The 26,305-nt window shown below is 39.9% G+C and overlaps 1 protein-coding gene across 1 annotated transcript in view; it reads right to left on the bottom strand.

The window, feature by feature from the left end:
- The window catches only part of grik4 (glutamate receptor, ionotropic, kainate 4), a 369,932-nt gene that overhangs the window by 13,070 nt on the left and 330,557 nt on the right, over positions 1-26,305 (bottom strand). The window contains exons 12-18 of the mRNA XM_027174034.2: positions 23,091-23,198; positions 14,856-15,059; positions 9,950-10,063; positions 2,289-2,398; positions 1,533-1,706; positions 1,051-1,216; positions 411-636 (exon numbers count right to left, since the gene is read on the bottom strand). Of these exons, the coding sequence (XP_027029835.1) occupies positions 411-636; positions 1,051-1,216; positions 1,533-1,706; positions 2,289-2,398; positions 9,950-10,063; positions 14,856-15,059; positions 23,091-23,198 (1,102 nt within the window). The remainder of the gene's footprint in view (positions 1-410; positions 637-1,050; positions 1,217-1,532; positions 1,707-2,288; positions 2,399-9,949; positions 10,064-14,855; positions 15,060-23,090; positions 23,199-26,305) is intronic.

The raw sequence follows: 26,305 nt of genomic DNA, 5'->3' as shown, positions 1-26,305 counted from the left end.
AACATGCTAAGCTGCTGTCCAGTGAACACAAAAGCATGGATCTAGACTTGAGCTTTACTGAAAACCCTTGATCTTAAGAGGACTGCATGGAAGAATTTTCCACTATCCTCCTACACGTGCTTTTCAATCTTGGTAAATACTACAGAAAGAGGTCTAATGTTGTTATTATTCCTAATCTCCACCATTTATCAATATCATATTTTTTTCTGCCACAAAGTACAAAATACTTTAAAAGTCCAAATTTATGAAACATTATCTTTATTTTTTTTTATCTTTATCTACATGTTTTGCAAGATGTCATTTATTAATGGGTGTCATTTCATTTGTGGTTCATTTTTTATCAGGGGTGCTGATAATTCTGAAGCTGTCTATACTATAAAGCAGAAGATCATTATTGTTGTGATCCTCACCCAGAGGCATCCCAATGCCATAGCCCTTGGTGTCCAGCAGGCCTCCAATCTGCGTGAGGTTGCAGTTGCGCTGGCGGTAGTACTCGTTCATGGTGCTCTCTAGTAGGTACGCGTAATTGGAGTTCAGTACCCGGGCGATACCCTCCTCCGTGCTCTTCACAAATACGCTGGGCTGTTTGGAGTGCATGAAGTTCCACATGCGTTGGTATGTCTGGTAACGCGAGTTCTGAACAGGAAATGAGAAAGATCAATTTCTGATGTGCTTGCATTCATCCCATTTAGAAGAAATATGGTACAAGCTTGTGTATTCAGTGCAGCATGTAGACTTAAGCAGGTATCTTGGTATGATAGATGAAACTAATCAAGCACCTGAAAGCAGACAGACAGTCTGGAGTGTGTGTGATAAAGCTGGAAAAAAAAGCAGGAAAAAGCAACACAGCTTCAGTAAACATCACATTAAGAGGATGAGCGTGTCTTCTCTAGGGAGAAAGCTGTTGAATGGCGTTGACACTAAGCCAGTAAGCAGACAGCGCCCGAGCAGGTATGAGCAGCGCTGACATGTCTGACAAGGCTGCTGACACGCCATTGATTCTGGCATGGGTTTCGCCTTAGCGTCTTCTGTCCTTGGAGGACAAATTACCTGGAAGAAGGTCATGGTGGATCCACCGTGCATGGTGCCGTATTCGATGGCTGTCTGATCTGCCAAGTCGTCCACAGACTCGATGGGAACGTCCATCCTCTGGACGGTGAGGAAGGCAGCCAGGTTTGCCGTGTAGGAAGAGATGATGATAAGGGTGAAGGCCCACCTGTACATCAAAACACAGAAAAGTGGACATAAGAGAAAAGACTACAGCAATGCTATTTATCTGACATCAAAAGCACTATCCAAAAATATCCCGGCTAAATATACCCTATGCACCATTAAATACCCTGAGCTTCCTTTTATTCTTTACTGACCCTAATGTACAGAGGTTGAAAAGGTCAGGACAAAAAAAACGATAGCTGAACAAACTAGTCGGCATAAATGAATGGATGTATTGCTTTCATCTAGGGTTAGGAGAGATAGCTACAGTAAAAAGTATGTGTGAGAAGGAGAGAGTGAGTGTGTGGGTGTGTTCTCACCATACTCCGCTGACACAACGTGTAGAGAGAGCTCGTGGAGCAATGGTAGAACCTTGCTGCATAAACCCCCCTACTGGGAACCAGAAACTGTTCCCCAAGGAGTACTGATTAATGAGGAGACTACAGCGTCCCTTCAGGCAGGGGTGTGGATTGTACCATTCGTAGGGGGTCAACCTGAACTCCAAGAGAAAGCGATATAGAGAGGACAGGAAAAAAAAGTCAGGAACAGGAACTTTAACAGTTGAAAAAGCATGAAGTCACTTATGGTCCCTGGTGGTTTGGCAACCTGTTTTTTAAGCCCCAGTGGAGGAGTGTGAAGTACACATGCTTGCTTAAGATCGATGGTGAAATAATGACCTTCTGAGAATGTGTGCTGCTGAGAGGAGTACGCCTCTGAGACTCTCGAAGTGACACAACAGCTACACTGCTGCTATTTGCATTACAGTAAAAACATAGGAATTTTATTTGCATTAAGTGACACACACACACCTTAACGTGTGGGTGTAGGTGTATTTAATATAGTTATGTACGTGAGCGTGTGGGCCACAAATTAAGTCGCAATCCAACTCTGCCTGGCCGAAATCCAATAAAATCCTCCAACTATTCTGCCTTTAGCTGATAAAACATGCAGCCAAGAAGGAATTTCCACACAATTTCATCTAATATGAAACCTTAATAAAACCTCATAACAGTTTTCATTTTTCAATGGGAAATATCAGATCCTCTACATGGCTCAGTGTGGAGCAGGGTATTTACCTGGCTACCAGAAAAAGCACACAGCTAACTGCTAGATATGCCAACAGCATGAAGAGCCAGACCCCTGGAGAGAAGGGATCCAGGAAGGAAAAATACCCCGGTCTTCTTCCCTAAAATAGACAAAAAGGATTAGAACAGAGTTCTGTGCTGTTTCTCAGAGTGCTCTTTATCGAATACTTTTTCTTCTCAAACATGAAAATGATTTTTTTTTTTAAATAACAAAAAAGTAGAGATGCTCTCATGAGCTGTTATAACAGATTATGTCCATGTCGTACATCCATTCTGTGTTACAACATTGTACTAGTCACAATAGCTGCTATAGTGTTCCACTGAATGCTCAGAGAAATGTTAATAACATGATGTTTTTTTCTAGGTGTGCTCCTATCACAGTGTCTATTAGTAATGTATATATGTACTGTATATATCTGTAAATCTATATATTCTGGTTGATCTCTTCTGTTTGTTAGACAGGTCTCCGTTTGAATTAATCATTCACAGTGAGACACTGTGTCGCTAATATAGGGCTAAGCTGCTAACTAGGTAGCTACAGTATATTTCTCAGAAAAAGGGATTGACACAAGGGCGTCGATTTGGGTAGGGACGGTAGGGACATGTCCCTACCAATATCCAGGAAACACTCAATTGTCCCTAGCAATAATTCGACCAAGCCTATATATATTTATCCATAACCACTGATATCCGTCTGTGTCTTGTGCTTTTTTACTTATTTCATTTAACATTTATCCAGGAATCATTAAATAAGATGAAAATATTTTACAACAGCGTTCTGTAAAAAATAGCGCTACTAGTGGAACACAAACGGTTATCAGATTTACCCGCTGCAATGGATCCCGCCTATGTAACTCAACTCTCTAAAATGATTGGCCTTTGCCTTTTTTGAGTCAGCCTCTCTAGCCCACGTCGCTGTTTGATTGGCTGTGTCTTTCTCGCTAATGTGTTGAGTTCGGCTGCAGCTATATTCCGTTGTATGAAGCAATATGCAACGTGATTATGCAGGCTACCGGTATGTGAGGAAGAAAGTATTCTTATAACAACAGTTTTCTGCACAAAATACGGGGAATGTTGTCCCCACCAATGTCAAATAAATGATGTCCCCACCAATGTCAAATAAATGATGTCCCCACCAATGTCAAAATCAAACTTTCGACCATTGGATTGACAGCTAGCTAGCTATACCTACAAATAATCAATGACAAAAATCTACAAACGCAAACAACTTTAGAACTTAAACTTTCTAACTTAAACACTTTCGATACATTTATAAAGATTAAACAGCAAAGTATAAAACTGTTCTGAAGCTCTGCGCCCTTGACGAGTTTGACTGGTGCTGATGTATTTAAGTTTGAGATGTCAGTCATGTTCATTAGAGTTGTAGTGATTGGCAGTTGGTTTCGAAAGTCAGCCCCTTTGGGATTCTCCAAATCATCATATAAAGTAGCGGTCTGTCTGTGCACTGTCCAAGCATCGGCTTTTCCGTTTTTCTCTCTCCAATTAAAGCTGTGCATCTGGGCAGGACCTAAAATGTGGTATTACACCTACTGTAGTATAGCCAAATTATATACATACATATGGTAAGTAAAGGACATACAAGAATGAGTCAAGGACACACTGCATTTTAAAAAGGCTGAAAGCAGGAAGTGTCCCCACAGGGCAGGTACAGATATGACTACAAAATGTGGCAAATGCATGTGGGAAAATGGGTGTAAAAAGAATAAAACAAACAAACAAACAAACAAAAAAGAAAATAAAACAAATAATCATGTGAAAGGTTTCAGCAGCCTCCATATCAAGGATTAAAGTATTCCGTACCGCCAAGATTTCTGAGGATTTTATGTGATTTGTGCAGCCAAAACTGCTTGAATTGACAAAACTTCAAGCAGATTATTCTTTAAGCAAAGGATTTTTAAACTCACAAAATGGATCCAAAGGTGAATGCAAGTGAAGATTTTAGGAAATAACTAAAAGAAAAAAGAACAAACAGAGACTGGGACAGAACACAATAGTTAGAAGACAAATTCTAGGCTACTCTAGACAAGGAAATCAAAACTTTAACATGAAAACAAACTGTAATCTGAATCACAGATAAACATAAGCACATGGTGCACAATCCTCTAATAATAAAAAGGGGGAACAAAACATGGAACTTTTTGAAAATGAATTTTGAAAATACTTTATTTTGTGTTCATTTCTGCGACAGTGGAAAAAAAAAGAAAAAAAAAGAAGAGACTGATTATTGCAAGTAAACTAAAAATTGTGCCAACATACGGATCGAACATTTCCCCTCCAGACCACTAGAAGGCAACCATGAGCATGTATTTTGAACTTCTGTTTCACATTTCCCCTGTTCATTGTTCTGTTTGTAGATTAGACACCATATTTAGTCTAGCTATTGTTAATATCCCAGTGTGTTTTTTATTTTTTTTTGTCATCCTTTTTTCACTTGAAATGCAAATTCTTCACTTGCACTCAGCTTCATCTATTATCTTTTTAGGACATGACGTCTTAAGGCACAAAGTTCCACAAACTATTACCATGCAAACGACAAAGTTGCTATTACTATTATTATTTTCTCTCCCTTGGCTAAAAAAAAAAAACACATTTTGTGTGCAAGTGAAAGCCAATTAAACGGTTTAAACAAAAAAGAAGAGTGTTTCTGCACAATAGTCTGAACCAATCTGGTTGTCGGGTGAACATACAGGCGACAACGACTTAACGGTGTCTTACCAGCAAGGCAGTTAATGTCAGTAACCGCAGTCTAATTTATATAGACACCTTGGCAATGGAAATAGCACAGGCGCTTTAAAACAAAGTGTAAACATGACCCGTTCAGCCTGCGATATAATTAGCAGTCGTTTGGAAATTTCTAGATCCTCGAGCATGAAAACGATATATATCTATGTAAGGAGCAGGGACAGAGGGTGGAACAATTAAACGCTTCTCATATTAGTATAATTGAGTGATACAAGTATCGAGCTCGAGACAGGGAGAACGGTAATCATGCTTTATGCCTACAGTACGTGCATTTTTGTGTACAGTATACATCCTCAAGCGCCGTCATGGTTGTCGATCACTCTCGGCTGCAGCGCGGAGTAAATAGCTAAGTTAAGGCACAGAGAAACGAACTAAAGGCAGTGTAACGTGCCAGCGTGCACTTTTATGCTGGCACAATAATCGTATTCTTGTGCAGCGCCGAGGGATCTTGCATATGTCTGTTGACTGAAGTTCAGCACAGCGAGCGGCAATCTGCTGCGAGCAGGAAAAAAAAGAAAACGCTTTGTTTACAGCCCTTTGCGTTAAACTCGGGTTTTAGTTTACACAAAGGCACAATCAACACAGCGCAGCAGCACCGAGGCCTAAGGAGCCAGCTGGAATGAGTGGTGAAAAGACCGAATGAAGGAAAGAAAAACAAGAGCAGAGAGGAGAGATGTGCTGCTCATTTGCGGGTGTTGTGATCCTCGTGTTTGTGGGTGACGCGCCGAGTACTCGGCTCTCAACGGCGCTCGAACGCTGAGCTCTGTATCTGACAATGATAGTGGCAGAAATTTAGCCAAATTCTTACCAGAAAAAAAAAGATACAAATAAATCGACAGCAATGAGCAAATTCACACCTCTTCTCTTCTCTCAGAAATCTCTAAAGATTGCTAGCATGTTTTCCTCCGTCCTCAGGTGTCTCAGGTGCAAACCTGAGTAGTCTCTGTGTCACATGCCAGAAAATGTCTTCTGCCGTCGGGTGTCAAAATAAACGCCTGCACCGGTATCAGCTGTGTGACTGTGTGAGGCGGAGAAGACGATGATGAAGGAATGTGTGGTTAACATCAGAAAGCCTCCTATCACGATCTCATACAAGGCGCTGACGCCCCAAATGCTGTAGGTGGCTTAGGAGATAATATATATCGCCAACACTGTTTTATTAAATGACAACAAGGTCAAAGCCTAAATCTTGTTTCTTATGTGGTAAAGCAAACATGAACAAATGCTCACCTACTCTGTGCAGTAGGAGTCAGGATATCTCTCGATTTTTATCTCTCTCTCTCGCTCTCTCTCTCTCTCTCTCACTCTCTTTCTCTTTCACACACACACACACACACACACACACACACACACACACACACACACACACACACACACACACACACACACACACACACACACACACACACACACACACACACACACACACGTATCACTATCCATCATGTATCACGTCCTTCAGGAACAGTTCCCTGATTCTACCAGTGTTGTAATGTAACGGAGTACAAATACTTCGTTACTGTACTTAAGTAGAAATGTCACGTACCTGTACTTTACTTCGCTATTTAAATTTATGTCAACTTTCACTTTTACTCCACTACATTTCCTAGATAAAATATATACTTTTACTCCGTTATATTTCCAATAAGCATCTTAGTTACTCGTTACTACAAAATAAAATCAGAAGAAATGTAATAAGGGAGGTTTGGCGAGTCACTGCTCCTAGATTGCATTACGCACGACCGCACGCTCTACGGAGAAGCACAGGTACGCGCAGCGTGCACGCGCAGTCAGAGCTGGAGGCGTTTATCTATAACGTTAATCTGCGGAAAGCCGCAAAGACGGCAACCAAAAGCAGTGAAATGTCACTATTCTTATTACCAGAGTTGTAGCACAAACAAAATATTAATGCAAACAATCCATTAAATACTAAATAAAAATAACATTTATTGATTTGGTCTTTGTCTTGTGAATATTTTTTATTAATGAGTGCATTCATTGGACACACAGTTAGTAGAGAAGGCACACATACATGAATGCATCATTACATCATACATAACATTTTGGTGTCCACTTTTGCCATTTAATAATACTATAATAATAAAACTATAATAATACTATAATTAAATGTAGTCATGTAATATATAATATAAAACTCTTCTTGTTTTAAATTCTCACTGAGGGCTAAAACCCCTAAAGATGAAACCCTAGAACTGCCCCTGCTCTTATTCCTACTGAAAATCACTAAAATTTTACTTTTTACTTTTACTTCAAATACTTAAGTACATTAAGTATCATAAAATGACTTTTGATACTTAAGTACAGTAAATATCAGATACTTTAAGACTTTTACTTGAGTAATATTCTAAAAGTTAACTTTCACTTCTACCGAAGTCTTTTTCTAGTACGATATTTGTACTTTTACTCAAGTATTGCTTTCTAGTACTTTATACAACACAGGATTCTACCATGGCTCCATGTGCAAGTCTGTCATTAGCACATTGTGCTAATTAGTCATTTGTTTATTCACCAACACCCTGTGTTTCCTGCGAGACTTCTCTCTACCCCTAACAAGCAGCAACAGGGGCAGGAGAATTAACCTGCCTGCACTGATCAGGTCACATTTCTGCATTTTAATTGCACAATTTATTTTTAATAATTCTGCTTAGGATAATCAGATTCCAAAAGTTCAGTTTACATTGACCTAGTGGCAGCATGCGAAAATGAAAGGCTTAATTGTTTGTTTTTGCAGTAAAAAAATGAAAGCAAAGATTTCATTGATAAAGTTGAGCTATATTGTGTATTTACTATAACACGTGTAGCAGTTGTACTCCATTATACTATAATCCGTGGGATAAATGTGGGATATTCTGATGCTAATCCATGAACAGAACACAAGGATACAAGATGTGTACAGATTGTTCTGGCTATGACGTTGTTTCTGCATGGCATTGCAGAGACAGCAGACATCGCTGAGGTTTTTTGCTACTACAGCTTAGAGAGAATGTTATTAGTGTTTATATCACAGCGCTGTTGGATCCTCGGTTCTGATTGGTCAGGAGGTGTGGCTTCATGTTCAGAGTTTACACCGTAGCAGTGGCTAATATTAATGTCTTCGTTATTTATTTTACATCACAGTGGGACACATGAATCCAGCTATTTAGCCAATCTCCTGCTCATGCTGCTTATGATGCTTAAATGTTATCCACCTGTTTTGCATACATGCAAAAAAGAAAACAACAACAACAACAACAACAAAACCCAGGCCCCCAGGGAACAAACTGAATGGCTTACTTTGTAATGTGGCCTTTGTGTGTGTGTGTGTGTGTGTGTGTGTGTGTGTGTGTGTGTGTGTGTGTGTGTGTGTGTGTGTGGGAGGGATATAAATCGACTCTTGCAAAGACCTGACACCATAACATATGAAAGCAACTTTTCCATCTAGAAAGCTTCTGAAAGCTTTGATTACACTGTTTTGTCATTAATAAAAGTCCCTGTGAATGAGCTTTAAAAGTGAAATTAAAACGAGTGGTATAATAGAACCAGCTGGTGAGACTGTCAGAGCTGCTGTTAAAGAGCGATTCAGACCAGAAGGTTGTGAGAACCCAATACTGTTAGAAGGCTTGCTTGGTTTTTGTGCTCTGACAAACGTACAAACAATTCTCGTCATCATTACGCGTCTCCTAATACACCAGATGACAAAACTATATTCTGTTACCTCTAGATCTGTACTAAATTGCAACGATAGGCTACAAGGACAAGGCCGTTCTTAGTTTTAATTAACCTGAGGTACAATCTGAGAGAGTATTGCATATAAATGAGATACATTATGGTGTGGGTTTTCCAAACCAGCTGTTAATATACAGTACATTTCCGGTGGTGCTCCATGCTTGTGGTTAGCAAAGCAGCAAGCGCTCATCATTTATACTGCAAACGCAGCCTTGTGCAAAATGCTTATTATCTACAGGCAGCTTTAGAGCAGTGACTCCTACATACAGCTCATTCAACAGCCTCCATTCTGCCCGCACTATAACACGGCACACTGCACGCCGGGGTTGACGAAGCAGCGTTCCTCAGCGTGTAATTCAAGCTGCATTGGATTTCATTTTGCACCCTCATTGATCACCTGCAAAATTTCATTTGAAGCTCAGAATAGGAGAAAAAAGGGGTTCTGTGTAAGAATCGTGGGACGCGAGATCAATAACGATTGGATTAGATCTAAATAAGGGCACATGCAGCATGACGTTCACGGATTGGAATGGAGCTCCAGAGTTGGATAAGCCAGAGAGATTTTCTAAAGGCCAAAGAGAAGCGGAAGATGCTGAAGAGAGACTGAGTCACCGAATCACTCTAAAGTGTGTGAGAGCTACTTTAATCTCTTCATCTCCCCCTTATTTATTTGCGTTAGAGCCACATGACATGTAAGGTCTGTCATCTCTGTGCATCTTTCAGTGCCTCGGTTTGCTTCTCTTTGCTTGACTCCCTTGCTCTATCTCTGTCTTTTCCAGTTGTCCTCAATCACTCTTTCTCTTTTACACACTGCCTGTCTATATGAATCACCCTCGTCATCTTCGCTCTTTACCTCCTTCTCTTTAGAAAACCGAATGATGCTGTGTGTGTATATTTGTGTGTGTGTGAGTGTGTGTATCCTGCACTGCGGTACCGTGGTGCATTAGCATGCAGGACGTCCTGATGATCAAGAAAAGTGTAGTGTAGTCTCTCTGAACTTTTACATTTATTACCGAATCTTGCCGTATGCAGGGCATTAGCAGGTGAAATCTTTCATCAGCTAGACAAGCCAAAGTGCTTCTCTCCTTTGCAGCACACTGACTAATGTGGTGTGTAGTGTGGGACGTGTGGTGGTATGGGCAGAGGCATCATAGTGTCCTTACCAAATGCACTCGGTACATGATACTAATCCCCAGTGTCATAAAGGGCTTGGAGAAATCAATGACCTTCTCTCTCTCAGCTGTGATGGTCAGGCCAGCCACGGCGAGATCAGCCTTCTGCAAAAACACACACACACACACACACACACACACACACACACACACACACACACACACACACACACACACACACACACACACACACACATGCAGACAGAGTTACACCTGCGTGGCAAGTCTTGGTGGAAATATACCGTGTATGACAAAAATGACAAAACATCAAAACATATGTGCCAAAGAAGTGTGTTTGCTTTAATGAACATGCTACAGTAACCTGTATTCCTGTATTAAGTGACTCATGCACAGTGGGAGAGCACCAGCAGTGTTTTTTTTTTAGTGAAGGGCAGGCTGTCATGATAAATTACTCGACACAGTATCTTGGGCTGCTGGGCATAGTGTGGAAGCTTAGCCCAACTAATAAAAACCAAACTGAAAAGTACATCTGTGTGGGATTTTCTGCTCCCAGAGGCGAGCCTACAAGCCTCCGCTGCTCTTCCTCTGCCCTCCACTGCAGGGATAAGCGGATTGTCGGAGCTCACATATCGAAAAAGCGCTATCCGGTTTACAGTTTGCTAACGCTCCTTGTTTCAGCCAGTAGTGGCTGGGTTTTACACAAGGGTGAAGAAAGGCCTTGTTGACATTGAGAGATTCTTGTGTATAGAAAACCAGACTGCAATTTGGCTGCACAGAACACAGTGTAACATAACAACAGTATTGGGGTCAATATCTAGCCAATGAACACACAGAAGAACAGAGAGCGAAAATCTGGATTATGGAAGATGGAAGATGGACCAGGAATCTGCTCTTTGCTCAGTCATATCATGTAGACTGTTTAATTATTAAACTGATGGGAACTTGTTCAGGAGGTGTTAAATATCTCTTAACTTCAAATTTAAATTTTATAGACTTAAATACATAACCGAGAGAGAGAGAGAGGGAGAGAGAGAGAGAGAGAGAGAGAGAGAGAGAGAGAGAGAGAGTTTATGTCATAGCAAGAGAGCAGTGGAGGATAAAAGAGAGAGAGAGAGAGAGAGAGAGAGAGAGAGAGAGAGAGAGAGAGAGAGAGAGAATTTGTCATAGCAAGAGAGCAGTGGAGAATAAGAGAGAGAGAGAGAGAGAGAGAGAGAGAGAGAGAGAGAGAGAGAGAGAGAGAGAGAGAGAGAGGGAGGGAGGTTGATGAATTGCACAGTGCATCATAATGAAAAAAAAAAGCAAAAGTGTTTATTAATTGTTGCATTCTTTATATAAATATATGGCCAACGCTTTCTGGAAACTGTTGCTGCAAATTGGGAAAATAATGATGGTGTCACTGTAAGCCGTAGCATCACAATTTCCCTTCACTGGAACTAATCTTTTCCATCATGACAATGCATCTGTACACTAATCGAGCTCCATGAGGACATGGTTTGTCACCGAACACCGTTTGAACACCGTTTAACTGGAATGTTGACTCCACTCCAGCCCTCCTCACTACACATCAGTACCTGACCTTAATGATGCTCTTGTGGGTGAATGAACACAAATCCTCACAGTTACACACCAGAATCTAGCGGAAAGCCTTCCCGGAAGAGTGGAGATTATTATAACAACCAAGGGAGCTACATCTGGATTGGGATGTTCAACAAGGACACAGGGATGTGATGATGTTTGACTTGCGAGCCATTTGTGTCATCATAGTGTCAGTAATAACAACAACTCCCTGCAGAACCAGAGATCCAGTCTTGCTCCTGACTATAAACTCCTCTCTGGGTTTCATTTCTCACTGCAGCAATCTTTGGAAACCATAGAATGCAGGTTTTAAACTTTAAGAGTTGACCAACTTCCGTCAGGCTTTAAAAGCGAATCCTGGTTCATAAAAGCAATACTTTTATTTAATGAATTTCCTTAAATCACATATTGAGTTTTTGACATTAAAAATTGCGTTATTTAAATAAACTGCAGCATTTATGTATGTAAGGTCTAGAATAAAAAAAAAAATTGAAAATCTATAATTAAAATCTAATTAAAATCTTAACCTTTTGATATTTTAGCTGTAATGCTTTAAGGTTAATGCTTCACTAATACAGCACTAAGCAGTTTCAAGCAATTTAGACCCTTATGAAATAAAAAAATGTTTACATTGAAATATCATTAGATTACTGAGAAATGGGGATTATAACATTCCGAATAAAACTATAGGACTTAGTTTGACATTTTATGATATTTACAAACTGAAATGAAAACTAAGCTTATTTAAAGTCTTAGTAATGAATAACACATCTTATAGTTTGCTACATTAATTCATATTTGATTACAATCCAGTAACATTATTGTTACGATTTCTTTCTATATAGGCATCGGTCCCTATAAAATATTACAGCCTTGACTGAAACGAAGGACACGAGTAAGAAAAGCAAAAACAAATCCTCATCAAGAGTAAAATGAACATTATTCCATAAAAGCAGCTGAAACATCTGTCGTTCTCTTGAACATTAATATCGATTAGTGCGATATTCTACTTTTCAAAGTGCAGAGACTTACATGACACATTATTCGGTTAAACAATTCACTGCGATGCTCTTTTTTTCAGTCTGCCACACTTTTACGACTTTAAGTCAAGCTCGGATTGATTGATTCGCCCCTTTCCTTCTTTGTGGCCTGCTATCGGTGTTGAATAATGCATATGCTTAGGTTTCGGATTCCTTCAGAGCGACGCTCTTCTGAAGGCTGTTCCAAAAAAAATCCCTAAACACGCAGACGGAGACAGGCTAAGCTCGGCGGCTAGACAAAGAAGCCGATTGTGTAATTACTGGAACAAAAGGCTCATCCCAACATTTATTATAATGTGTGATACTGCTGTCTTTCATCCTAGACTGTTTGGCATTGAGACAAAAGCACATGCCAGTTCAGAAGTTCACAGCAACTAATCCATGTGACAGAAATGAGCCACAAGTCGAATAAACTTTCACGCAAGGCACCTTTCCACTGCTTTTGTACCCTCGTTGGCCTCCATTGTTTGTGTGATACAGTTAAATTTAGTGAGGAATCCTGAAGGTCAGTCGTACAGAGAATATATCAACAAAATAAACTAGGACAATAATAAGAGGCGGCACTCTTTCCTTTATTTTGCTAATGGCTTTGCCCTCCATTAGCCTGCGGAATTAAGACAGATAACTTCACAAAAGCCAATCCGCCTCTTCGAATTAAAAGCGAGAACTGCCCGGAAACTTTACAGTACAACTCAGTTTTCCAAACACATCACATCACCTCTACGCTTTTAACTCCTCTGAATGATATCCGATACCCTGCGGAGAAGACTTGACAAAAAAAAAACACGAAAAAAAAAAAGTTAAAAAAAAAAGAAACACTTGAATAGATCAAGTAGCCTGATGTGGCTGTTTTTAAATGAATAACATCAACGCTGAAAAGGTCAACGGCGTTGAACGGAATTTACAGCGTATGAAATTTCTATCAAGTGTGGGTTAGTGGGTGTCGGAACAGGATTAATGGCCTTCATGCTCAGCTGAGCCTCTTTACACACGTCTGTGTGGGTGTCTGTTCGGGACTGGGGTTGCTAACTGAAATTCATTAGGACAAGCAACCTGTGCCTGAGAGGAAGGAGTAAACATGACTATCGCTTGCTTTATCAGCACATGATACGCTCAAGTTTAACAGCTTTTAATTACAGTAACCCTGTTGGATTTGGCAAAATGTCACAAATAATGAGACACGAAGGATAGAAAAAGGTTCGATAGCAACATTTTTACAATTAACGGGATCTGTTCAACCAGAATTTAGACGTTTTGGAAAACGACTTCACTGCCTGAAGGAAAGCGAGCCACTTGTTTCTGTATCTGTGTGTTGGGTGTGTGTCATGCTGGTCATCACAACCCACAAGCCATTGCATGGAACTCACAAGTCACATGACCTTGGTTGTACTCCTTGTTCGTCTCAGAGTTATGATGTTTTCTAGCCTTATTGTTTATCATTTAAGGTTCATTGCCTTTGTGTTTCTTTCATCTCACGATAAACACTTTTGTGCACTTGTAAGTGCCTCCTCTACAAAATGGGAGTGTGGTCAAGCATTACCTGTGGATGAAAAGGAGGCGGGACAAACTGACAGGTAACATTAATGGTTCTTACCAGTGTCTTATTAATGTAGCTATATTTATTTGTGTCACTTTGTGCTTCTAGTGACTCCCATAATGAGAGAGAGAGAGAGAGAGAGAGAGAGAGAGAGAGAGAGAGAGAGAGATGGAAAAAGAGAGAGTACAGCTAGACAGAGCTTGCTAGACACACACACACCTACAACACATATACGCACCAGGTAGCATGAACTTGAACCTGACGGAGCAAAAGCAGTGAGTCCGGGATGGATCCGTTCACTACATGTTTTTATGTTGAGTTTTTGAAAGTGTGCTGAAAAGTGTGGACTAAATAAACATGAGCCTGGAGCTCACCTACAATGAAACTTGCCTGTGGAACTGTGGGGTTCTACACTAGAGTTGTTTCTTTTAATATTTATCTCTTTGTACCGTACATCGACATTTTCTAGCAATTTTACACAAAATGTACAAAGAGGATACAGACTATAGTAAACAAACTAGTAGCCTAATTTAAAGCTCTGTAAAAGAATGTATGAACGGATGAATGAATGAATGAATGTATGAATGAATGAATGAATGAATGAATGAATGAATGAATGAATACAAAATACAAATTCTAAATGCAAATTAAAAAAACAAACTGTTTAACTGTCCATTCCAGTCATCAACCTCAAGTGTGACTCAGTATTTTTTACACTGCTATTAGCGGCTAAACTGAGGATTTTTTGACGACATTAGTGTCTTTCTACTCCACTGGGACTCACCCTGGCGATGAGTTCTCCCACCATTCCCGTCCAGGTTCCGTTGGCACCCGGGACACCGTATAACCCGTCGCTCACCAGCTTAATGCGGTAGTTGAACTTTAGGATGTCGGCCAGCTCCTTCAGCATGTCCACGCAAAAGCCTTCATAGCGCTCGTTCCCCTCCAGCTCCTGGTAGTTGGATTTCAGCATCACGTACGGATTCTCCTGTAAAAAAGAAAGACTTTTTTGAGTGCTTCAAAAAAACACACAGTTTGCTCCTAATTTCAGATTTGTTTTTTTACACAGCGTAGAGAGCGCGTATGACGTAAGCCAAGATTTATTCATCGGTGCAGAACCACAAGAAAGGAGCTACCGATATTTCATCTTGTCATCTGTGCTGTTTAATACACATTCATTTCGAAGGGAGTTTTTATATGCGAGTGTGGTTAAAATCGCTTACAGGGATCTCTCCATCAGTCGCTGAACATTGTCACACTGGGGATAAACAGGCTTCGTGGAGTAAAGCCAGCCATGTAAAAGCTTTTGGGAAAAAAATAACTTTTTGTTTTAGCTAGAATGGTTTTTCAATAATAATGTTAAGCCCAGGCCTGAGCACTCGGGTACCACTAAGGACCAATTTAAAATGCCAAAAAGGCATGTTCAGCCTGCTCATTGCCATAGTAACCTTCTTACAACTGTGGGACTGCTAATGCCGGTTTGATGTTGCTGTTGATTTCCTCTCGAGCTCGAACCATGTCCGATATCCGGCGCTTACTGTACTCTAGATTTAATTTACTGTAACCGACGACTACCAAACCAAAAGCAGCTGGTTTGCATATCAGACATATCAAACGCAGCTGAGATCTCACGCGGTCCACGTTATTCATTAGGTTATAACACCGACCTTGCATGGCTAACTGCACAACATGAAAAAAGTCTGTAGCTCAGAGGCAAACTAAGACAATTAATGCAAATCTTTCCATTCTGTTCATCAGCTCATTAAATCAGGGACGCATGTTACCTTTTGGCACTGGGCTGACCCTCCTACTGCGATTCCAGTGTGCCACGTGAAAGGCACAATATAAATGCAAATTTTCATCACTCCCAGCCTGCTATGAGCACTCGAGTGTGCCGGCTGACTGGATGCCCTAAACCAGGCTTATTAAAGAGCAATGTTTCGTGGGCTGACTGCACATTAACCCTCTTCGTTGGTAGAAGGATAATGAAGCAACATTCTGGAAATAAATCTAAAAAAAAAAAATCCTCACAAGGGCTGATTTGCAAAACAAACAGACGAAATTAATTTTCTACAAACGTGGTGTGATGAAATTGCCTGGTTGATGTGGAAAAAGGAATAACAAAAGAAGAGAAAGGGACAAAGTTAAAAGGCAGCTCTGAAAAGCCTCTTCTTCTTCTCTTCTCTTCTGGATGGCTCTGAGAGATCCAGTGCATATTTGCTGTGTTACTATTTGTCCGACATGCTGTATCGCTAGGCCATGAATGATACATACTGCTTCAAATACGCTGTTTTCAGCAAAGATGTCCCGGGCGAGCCATCTCTACAACACTATAACACTTCTCAAAGCTATTACAAAAGTACACAAGCTTGGAGAGCGAGCACTATTTACAGTTAACACTGGCTTCCCACAAACACTCCTGTGCTACACAACGATTGATCTCGCCCAAAGGACAAAAATGTATTTGTGCGCTCTGTGTGCTCAGTTGTGATGATTGCCTTTCAGACCCAGAACAAACTCAGCCTTTTATCGAACGAAGGGAAAAAACAGTGGCGTCACAAAGTTTGACATGTTTCAGGATCGTCTACACTGTGCAGGATCTGGGAGGAAAAAAACGGTAATCAGGCCATGACAAATGAGATTAGATCGTGCAGAAATTGCTCCTCAATGGCTTATTTTTTTTACTTTGCCTGAAGCATCGGTACATATTATAAGTCAAATAAACCATTAGACTCTCTTACCAGTCCTTTTAGAAAAAAAAAATTACCTCAATTATCAAAAAGGGCCTGAGAGAAGCCAATCTCCCTTCTTTCTTAAAGGCACATGCACACACAGTACATTCATGTGCACAGCTTTACCTTTAAATAAATAGATAGATAGATAGATAGATAGATAGATAGATAGATAGATAGATAGATAGATAGATAGATAGATAGACAGACAGACAGACAGACAGACAGACAGTTAGATAGATAGATAGATAGATAGATAGATAGATAGATAGATAGATAGATAGATAGATAGATAGATAGATAGATAGATAGATAGATAGATTGATAAATAAATATCCCATGGTCTGGTAAGCACATTCATTCATTCATTCATTCATTCATTCATTCATTTTCTACCGCTTATCTGAACTTCTCGGGTCATGGGGAGCGTCATCAGGCGTCTCAGGCGTCATCGGGCATCAAGGCAGGATACACCCTGGACGGAGTGCCAACCCATCGCAGGGCACACACACTCTCTCATTCACTCACACAATCACACACTACGAACAATTTTTCCAGAGATGCCAATCAACCTACCATGCATGTCTTTGGACCGGGGGAGGAAACCGGAGTACCCGGAGGAAACCCCCGAGGAACGGGGAGAACATGCAAACTCCACACACACAAGGCGGAGGCAGGAATCGAACCCCCAACCCTGGAGGTGTGAGGCAAACGTGTTAAGCACTAAGCCACCATGCAGGGATAATTATGCATGTAGTCAACCATGCAGTCTCTCCTGCTCTCATCCCAGACCTCCTCTTCACATTAAGACCATATATTTCTTATTTTTAACTGAGTTCCATTTTACATTACTGTGTAAATGAAAACAATGATGCGCAGGAGTTCCCTCATGAGTCTGGTGCCTTTCCGGCACACGCTAAATAACCCTGCACTAACGCCTAAACTTACAGTATACTTACATAAATATGATCTAATAATGAGTTAAGCCTTGTACTAATCACGAACTAATGAAGCGCTACGACTATGAGACGAGTCTTGTGAATTCGTGTGTGAATAACGACCACCTTAAGTATGTGTTTTTTAGTTAAAGTGTTGATTAACACGTAGGGGTTCAACTCAGTAAATCCTGTTCTGTAAATATGAACAGGAATTAAATGTGTATCATTTGAAGGTGTTTATATGATTTGTCATATGCAGTTGTCTACACAAATATCACCAGATCACTTTCAGCGTTTAAATTGATCTTCTGTATTGAACTTAGAAAGACACGCTAATAATAAAGTGAGGGATTTCTTTGGAAGTAAGTGGAGTGCTTTGTTTTCATGCCGCCGTAGCATTGGCCCTTGCTGCGTACAGATATATCTGTAAAGAATTTATTTAAATTCTTGGACCAAGTTTGAAACATCTCAGAGTTTTAGCCAGTTCTGAATGTCACCTTTCCTTTTGCGCTGCTCCGTCTACTTCAGGACCATAGATTAATTTTTCCCCATGAAAAATTGCAACACCATGAAAAAAAATTAAATTGGCAACTAATGTAGAAAAATCTGTGCCAAGCTATCACTTATGGACTCTTGAGCAAGGTCCTTGACAGTAAGCTTCTCATTTTAATTGTAAGTTTCTTTGGGTAGAAGCACCTGCTACTGTAAATGAATACATGTAAATGTCGATAGTTAAATATTGTAGACAGGGCTTTCCACACTGCACTTAACCCAGGATATCATCCTTCCATCCCCTGCTTTTAGCCCCAGAGCAGTTGTCGTGTTAACCCCACATCGCAGGGCTGAATGTGTATAGCGTGAAATGAGGGTATGATGAACATCAAGAGCCGTAGTGAGGGGGAAATGTGTGACACTGATCATTTTGCAAAAGCTGTATATTGATGAACGTGTGGTCAACAATGCGAAGTTAAAGAGGCCAAAAACAATTACAATTACATAGCCATGCCATAACAATATCTGCTCAGGTACAGAGCCACAGAGCTGACCTTTATTCTCACTGATGCAGAAGAGCGAGACAAGCCGTTATTTAAAGTGATCGCACGCTTTATTTATCCAGTGGTGATTTGTGATTGTTGACACCATGTATATGCAAATACTGTTAATCCGGGGTTTAGAAACCTTTACGGATAGCCAGGATTAACTGTTAACCCGGGGTGCAGTGAGAAACGTGAAACTACATAACCCAGGATTCTGCTTGGGTGTAGATTACAATCACCCAGGGTGAACTAGTGTGATAAACCTTCAAGTCTCAGCAGTTCTTGAACCTATAGTTTAGTAACATTTGTTATAAGACAATACCGATGTTCTGTGTTACCTTGTCTCCTTTACCCTATGGGCTAACTGTCTTTAGCAGATATATAGCTTCCCTCCAAAAAAAACAAACAAACAAACAAACAAACAAAAAAAAAAAAACACTTTTAAAACATCTTCAAAGTAAATGTTGATATCAAACCCATTTCTTCTCTATGAAATGCACCAAGTGCTTGTTTCTAAGGACCTACAATTTGAAAGAGTTTTATATATACAGTATATATAACATCTCAAACTGAAAGTAAACAGTGTCCTGACTCATTTTCATTCACACTTGTGGCGATAAATTAATTCATTAGTTTATACTAGAAAAAGATAGAAAAAGTCGATATCCAATCTGCCTGCAGGATGGGAAGTCTGCCTGGTATCAAGTCCAGCTCCTAATGTAAAAGCACTGTTTTGCACCCAGTGCTGCTGTTTCTTACCTGTTGGACAGTGAGATGTTGTGCTGTCTGTCAGACCTCTGCACCATCATGGGCATTATCTCCTTGAAGTGCAAATGTGCCTTGATGTTAACAGTACAGATTACATTTACATGTCTTGCGTGTCATGTATAAGTGTGATACTCTCGTGGTTCAGGTTTGGTATAGTGTGGATTTGCCTGTAGCGCTTTTTCTACAGGTACGAAACCACTTTATAGCCCTGTAGTCTCCAACATATCTCAAACGTATAGAAGAGCTCTTTTCTGGAATGGGTCCAATAGCAAATAGAATAGCCGGCACTTCTGGGCTGAATTACACTGAATCTGTTTCGGCATTTGATCTATTGCATTAGATGGAGGAATAAATTTGGCCATGATGGCCTGACTTGTGGTGCATTTACTGATGGGGTTCTGGGGTTCACACCCTGCTCTGCAGAATGCTTCACTGTTCAATCTATCAGCACTAAGTTGGGCTTCAATGTTACGAAATGAAATGCAGCCACTGACAGTAGATCAGGGTCTGTCTGTAGACATGAGGCAGCTAAGGCATCTTCATTGAGCTCTGCACTTCACTGCACAGCTGCAACGCCAGACAGCGCTGGAGGAGGTTGCTAAATAGACAGAAGTTCATTCATATACGGCAAAATGTGATGTGCTGTGATGTTGATGATTAAGCACTGCTCATGTGCACCGTTCAGAAGCACGGACTACTTAAGAAAATGAAGAAATGGAGAATTCTTGAACTGCTGCTCAAATCAAAAGGCTGCTGCATGCCTATACTAATAAATTAATACTAAAGTAATAGTCATATCAATGCACTAACTTTGACTGTGCAGATTTTATTGTAATCTTTTTTGTTTTATGCATCTTAGAATAAGGAAACTGCTTCTTATGCATCTCAGCAAGATGAGAATGGTAAAAAGGATGAGCGTGGACTCGTGCAGGTCTTTTATGGGCTACGCATGAGGTCACGGTCACGATGCCATGAGTTTGCTCAGCTATAAAGCAAATGCATGGGGAAGGTTGAAAGGAAACAGCCCTGGTGGTCCGGGATGTAAGCAAGTAGGATGGTAGAACACTATTAAATAGTGATGCGTAGAAATGCTATTCGTTGTTGTTTTGTTATTATCACTATTGATACTGACATACACATTGTTATAGGATTAATAACTATAAATGCAGGGAGCTGGGGATGTAGTCGAGAGTGCCCTAGAGTCACAGATATTCAATAATAAGAGCTGAGCATATTATCCCAAATTTTTTATTTTTTTTTGATAAAAAAAAACTACCCTAAAGACAAACATCACAAAAGCAAAATTTGTTTAGAAAGAGAACAATCATTTAAAAATAAAAAAATAAATTACAGGATGCAATAAATCAACGAAACTCCTGTGCCTGGCTTAAGCATCATTATTAACAGCACTGCGTTTGCTGCAAATGCATCGGATCTTATGCACTGTTTCTCAATTGAAATCTTCAAATGGTTTTGAATCTGTATTCTCTCTCACTCTTTCTCTCTCTCTCTGGGTTGATATGAGAAGCAGAAGCAGGAAGGCATGACCCACTGTTACAGGATAAGATCAGCCCTCGGGCTGCTGTGGATGGAAGGAGAGTTCCATCTCCCCTCAGTGATAGGGCAAGGAAGGCATAGCGCAAAATCGCTGCCAAATAACAGCCTCGGATTACATCTTCAATTGCTGGCCGGGACTCCTGAAGATATCTCGCTATCCCACCGCCTACTCGCTGCCTAAGCAGGTCAGTGCTCTTGACCGCATAAGAGATGAAACCTTATTTACATCAGCAGTGGGTCCTGGGTGTAAAATGAGCTATTAGTGAAACCTGCTAGTCCATAAGAGAGCAGTTTTGAATGATAACAGCACCCCTGAGCAGGATATTTAAAATTTCTGTGGTCCAGACAGAAGGGTTAGTGGTACGATTGTGCGCTTAATTCTGATTGAGGCCCATCCTGCAAAAGGAGTCCCACTTTTAACCTGCACTGGGAAATAGACCTACAGTATATCTTAACAAAGTTAAAATATCCTGAATATGTCCTAAATGATCTAGCGTTTCTATTAAACCGATACAAGAAACTAAATCTAAAGATTATTAAGCCTATTTCCAGAAATAGTTCTCTTTTTTTGTACAGTAACTTTATCTTTTCTTTCTATTGGCAGACAACAGCATTAATCGTCTTATATTCGGTTTACAATAATTTTCATAGATCGATAAATTTGATCGCTTGCTAAGATGTAATGAAACAGGAATAACCAATCAGAATCTTGCATTTTTACCCATTTCTTTCCGTAAGCTACTAACACAGTTATATTAGAAGACAACAGCTGATGAAGTTTAGGAGGACAAAAACAGATGTGTAGATCTGATTTCATAGGATTATGAGATCATTTTTTCCCCTCCTAGTCTTCATATTTAGATTTTCAGTAAAACTGCCATGAAGAACTTTTTTTCTCATTCCTATTAACAGTATAAATATGGACTGCCTCAGGTATTATCTGACATCCAGCCAACATGCATAAATGCATCGATTTAAAATGTACAGGTCATACAGCGATTTCATTTTCTATGTTTCATCAAACTTCTCAGAAATGAATTCCTGCCTAGGTCACTGATTGGTCAGCACCGATGAGCGCAATCTGAGCATAACCTGAAAGTGCGTGGAGTTTTATTCCTTGCAAATCTTGTAATGCTAGGGATGAGGGTTAGGGTTAATAAGGGGTTAATAACTGTAGGACAATCCAAACCTGTGAAATCTGTGAAAAATATCATTATATCTGGAGTCTCTCAAATTTTCTCCATCACTTATTTGACTGAGGCTGAGGCTTAAGTACACTTGAGGAAAATTATGTTAATTTTCCATCGGCTCCTAAAAAACAAGTCCACATTAATTAACATAAATTAAATTATAGCATGTTACTTAATGCTCATTATCAAAAGACTTCAGGTCTCTTGGTATAAATATTGAAAGCCACCAATTAGTCTCACTTAGGAGCTGCCACTTATCCATTGTCCAATTAATTAAAGCAATTGTTCATATTGGATTTAATTGCCCTTATTATTGGTTAACACATCTATTTGTTATTTGCTTTTTCAGTTCAGTTTTAGAATTGCTTGTGTTAATTACTGTGTTATTAATGGCGTATTAAAGGTGTAATAGGCAATTATTATTATTTTTTAATTCCTTACGTTTATTTACTTGTACAAACAACCTAGATAGTATGTAGAACATGATTTATAAACAAACAAACAAACAAATAAATAAATAAAAATGAATGTGGAAAATTTTAAATAAAATGGGAACTGTTTTAAATGTCAAACCCAAATGTTGAGACATGATTTAAAAAACAAAAAACAAATATAAACAAGCAAAAAAATAAAAAAACACCCAATCTTACCTAATGCAACTTCAATGGTGAACTGAATAGTGAGTTAATGTTAATGCCGTCACTTATACTAGATAAGTATTGCACTGTATATGTACTACAGTTCTGTGTGGTTGCTGTTGTTGTGTGTAATAGCAGAGTGAAAACAGATGTACTTACCAGGATAGTTGTGATGATCAGAGTGGTGTTGAAGAGTGTGTCTGTGACATTAAGTGACGGAAGCTTTTTCTCCATAGACAGCCCCTGCTCCGAATGCCACTGACCGATCTTCACCAACATGCACATACACAAAGAAAGAGAGAGAGAAAGAGAGAGAGAGACAGAGAGAGAGAGTTGTTACGTAAGCTCCTCAGAGCGGTATCTAGCAGAGCGTTCATACAAAATTAAACATGACAAAAGACCTGTCATTAACACTGTCTCAGAGGCACACAACAGGTTTCTGCACAGAGGTATGCAACATAGTGGAGCATGTTGAAATCTTGAAAGCATCCCTATCAAATCAGGCGTTTGCTGGGAGATGAAACAAATTTCGAAGCAAAGTGATCAAAACAGCAACTCGAATGAAACCCCAGGCTTGTTATCGACAGCACTGTCGATATCGTTTGCCTTATCTCAGTCCAACTGTAAACTGTAACGATCTTCATATCTGTAGCTATCATCAAGAAGAGGAAAGGCTTCCTTTAGAGCCTGGATCCCTTTAAGGTGTAGGTCTTCCTCGTTTTTTCCCCCACTGTGCCTGTGACTCGCTTGTTAGAGATCTAGATCTAAATCCTGATTTCTGTAAAGCTGCTTTGAGAAAATGGCTATAATTAAAAGAGCTATACAAAAAACACCCCCCTGAAATTAACTGAATTGATCATTACAGCGCTACCATGTATTCCCTCGGGAGCTCGGCCTTTTCACACTCGCTTGTTTTATATGTGGTAAAAGCAGAGCGTGTTGTGCACCTAAATCATTCTTCTTCTTTTTTTTTTTTTCTTTTTTAACATTTCACTGTAATTGCAGAACACAACGGTTCAGCAGGCCTCATGCTCGATGTCTTTTGTGCAGGAGCTGCTCGATTTATCTCATCCTGCAAATCCGTCCCCAGTGGACGCTCCAAAGAAGAATTCCACAGAAGACAAAGCAGACATGATGCTGCACCAGATCGTGTATTCTCTGTACGTTAACGAGAAAAAAAAACAAAAAAAACCAAAAAAAACTATAGATGTTTCATCTTCCAGGTTGTTGTATTCATCTTCACCACTGCAACCTTCATTAGGATGATGAAACACCTAAGTTCACACATGTTGTGTCTCTGTGGCAGTGGAGGTGTGTTCAAGAGCCGGCTGCAAATAAAAGGAGGAGCTCTGGAGGATGATTGGGTAATAAATAAATATCTACACCTTTGCTCACCTATACTCAGTCTGTCTTGCAGTGAAAGGTTAAAAGTCTGAAAGAGGGGATGGGAGACGATGGGGGAACGTTTCTCTGACGGTGTCCTGCTGAGCCTGTGTGTGCGTGTGTGTGTGTGTGCGCGCGTGTGTGTGTGTTGTTTCTTCTCATTTTTATTTTGATGAGAGTGATATGATGAAAAGCGTAGAGGGCGACCCAAATAAATACCGTACCTCCCACTCTCACGCCTCCTTCCAGACTCCTCAATTCCCTTCTGCCCTCCAGGGTTATGACTGTATTTTAATCAAGTCCATTATTAAATTGGGCATAGCAGCTTTGGGTGGCAAAGATGTGACTAGCTTTTACATGCCGAAGCAACAGAAATGACTAAAATGTCTGCAGCCACAAATGGAAATATCCCATTCAAATGAAGCCCAAAAAAACAACGACGGGTTCACTTTTAAACTGATTCCTCTGTGAAAGTTCGCTCTATCTATTCTGGGATTTCCGTATGATAATGTTGAAATGAAGAGAAAAAAAAAGAAAAAAGAGTGAGGAATGTGGAGAAATGACACATACAGTATACACCTTAGCATCGCTTATCAGTTAGCACTGCATAAATACGAATGTAAAAGCACACTGTATGGATTGACGTGTGATCGGTGATCAGGTTCATTTGACTGCCTCCGGTGGAAGTCATTTAGGAGTCAGTTGTTTCTGGCAAAATCGTAATTTAAAGACGTAGTTGGAATACTCGGGGTCGGGTGATGAACAAACAGCATGAACTAAAGAAGGCAATATCAAATACGGGTGAAACCAGAGAGACTAACGCTAATTCAAAAGCTTGGAAACAGCTGGCACAAAAAAAAAGACACAGAGTGTGTGTTCAGAGTGCAATGTGCTGTGAAGGTTATTGAGTTGAAGTGTGTGTAATCACTAGTCTGATGAGTGCGATATGAGAGCACGCTCGGCACAATGATCGGCACAATGAGCAGATCTCAAGCAGTCACAGGCAGATTACAAAATCATCAAAATATATAGATAAAAAAAAATTCATTATTATTAATCCTACTTCATATCCTAAAATTTGGATACCAGAACCTTTAAATATACTTCAATCGGGAAGAAAGCTATGAAAAAAAACTATTTCTATTTGACCTTGCTGTGAAATCCGTTCCGATCGTAAACATAAACCATGTAGTCACTTGTTCTTGAGATATCACTCTAATGAGAATATCAGACGGATGGATACCTGGAGACACATGTGGATGGCAGGATGGCAAAAAAAAAAAATGGTAAGACCGCCAGATAATAGGTCTTGAGTTTAGAAAATTAGTGCGTAATTAACATGGAAGTTACCTCAGAAACTTCATTCCATATAAAGTCCATATAAGAAACTTCATTCCATATAAAGTCTCAAATTACACACGACACACTATGCAATTACACTATGCACTGTAATCTACCTTAATCTAGGGTCCCAATTTTAGAAAGGTAGTGTTATTTTAAATGGATCACGAGCGTACAGTATCTTGAATTTTTTCCAATCCGGGATTCAGTGAATCGTAGCTCCGCCCACTTCCACTGCATGAGCCAAGCTGTGACTTGTGAAGTGTGTGAAGTGTTCGACATTCCGCACTTTATTTTTCCAGTTGAATGGTGCTGCGATTTGGGACAAACCTTAGACAAACATATACTTATACTGTACAAAGAAAGAATCGTTCACTTCTCATCCCCAGAGTCAGCAAAAACCAGGACGAGTGTTTCCTAAAACATTAGTAACTCACTGTAGTTGCTTTTAAAGTCGTTTCCATTATATATGTTACAGTGTCTGTGCACAGTATCCCAATGGCAGGAATATCAGACGTGCAGGCTTATGATGTAAAAAAAAGCTTATGATGTAGATGCCAAAAATCCAGTAACTGAGCAGATGGAAATACAAGGTGAAAATGAACATAACGAGAAAGGATGGATATAGAGCAAAAAAGGCAAAAAGAAAA

This window comes from Tachysurus fulvidraco, chromosome 11 (assembly GCF_022655615.1).
Source record: "Tachysurus fulvidraco isolate hzauxx_2018 chromosome 11, HZAU_PFXX_2.0, whole genome shotgun sequence".
NCBI classification, from domain to species: domain Eukaryota; kingdom Metazoa; phylum Chordata; class Actinopteri; order Siluriformes; family Bagridae; genus Tachysurus; species Tachysurus fulvidraco.
Note: the sequence above shows the minus strand (reverse complement) of the source record. Positions and strands in the feature narration are given on the sequence as shown.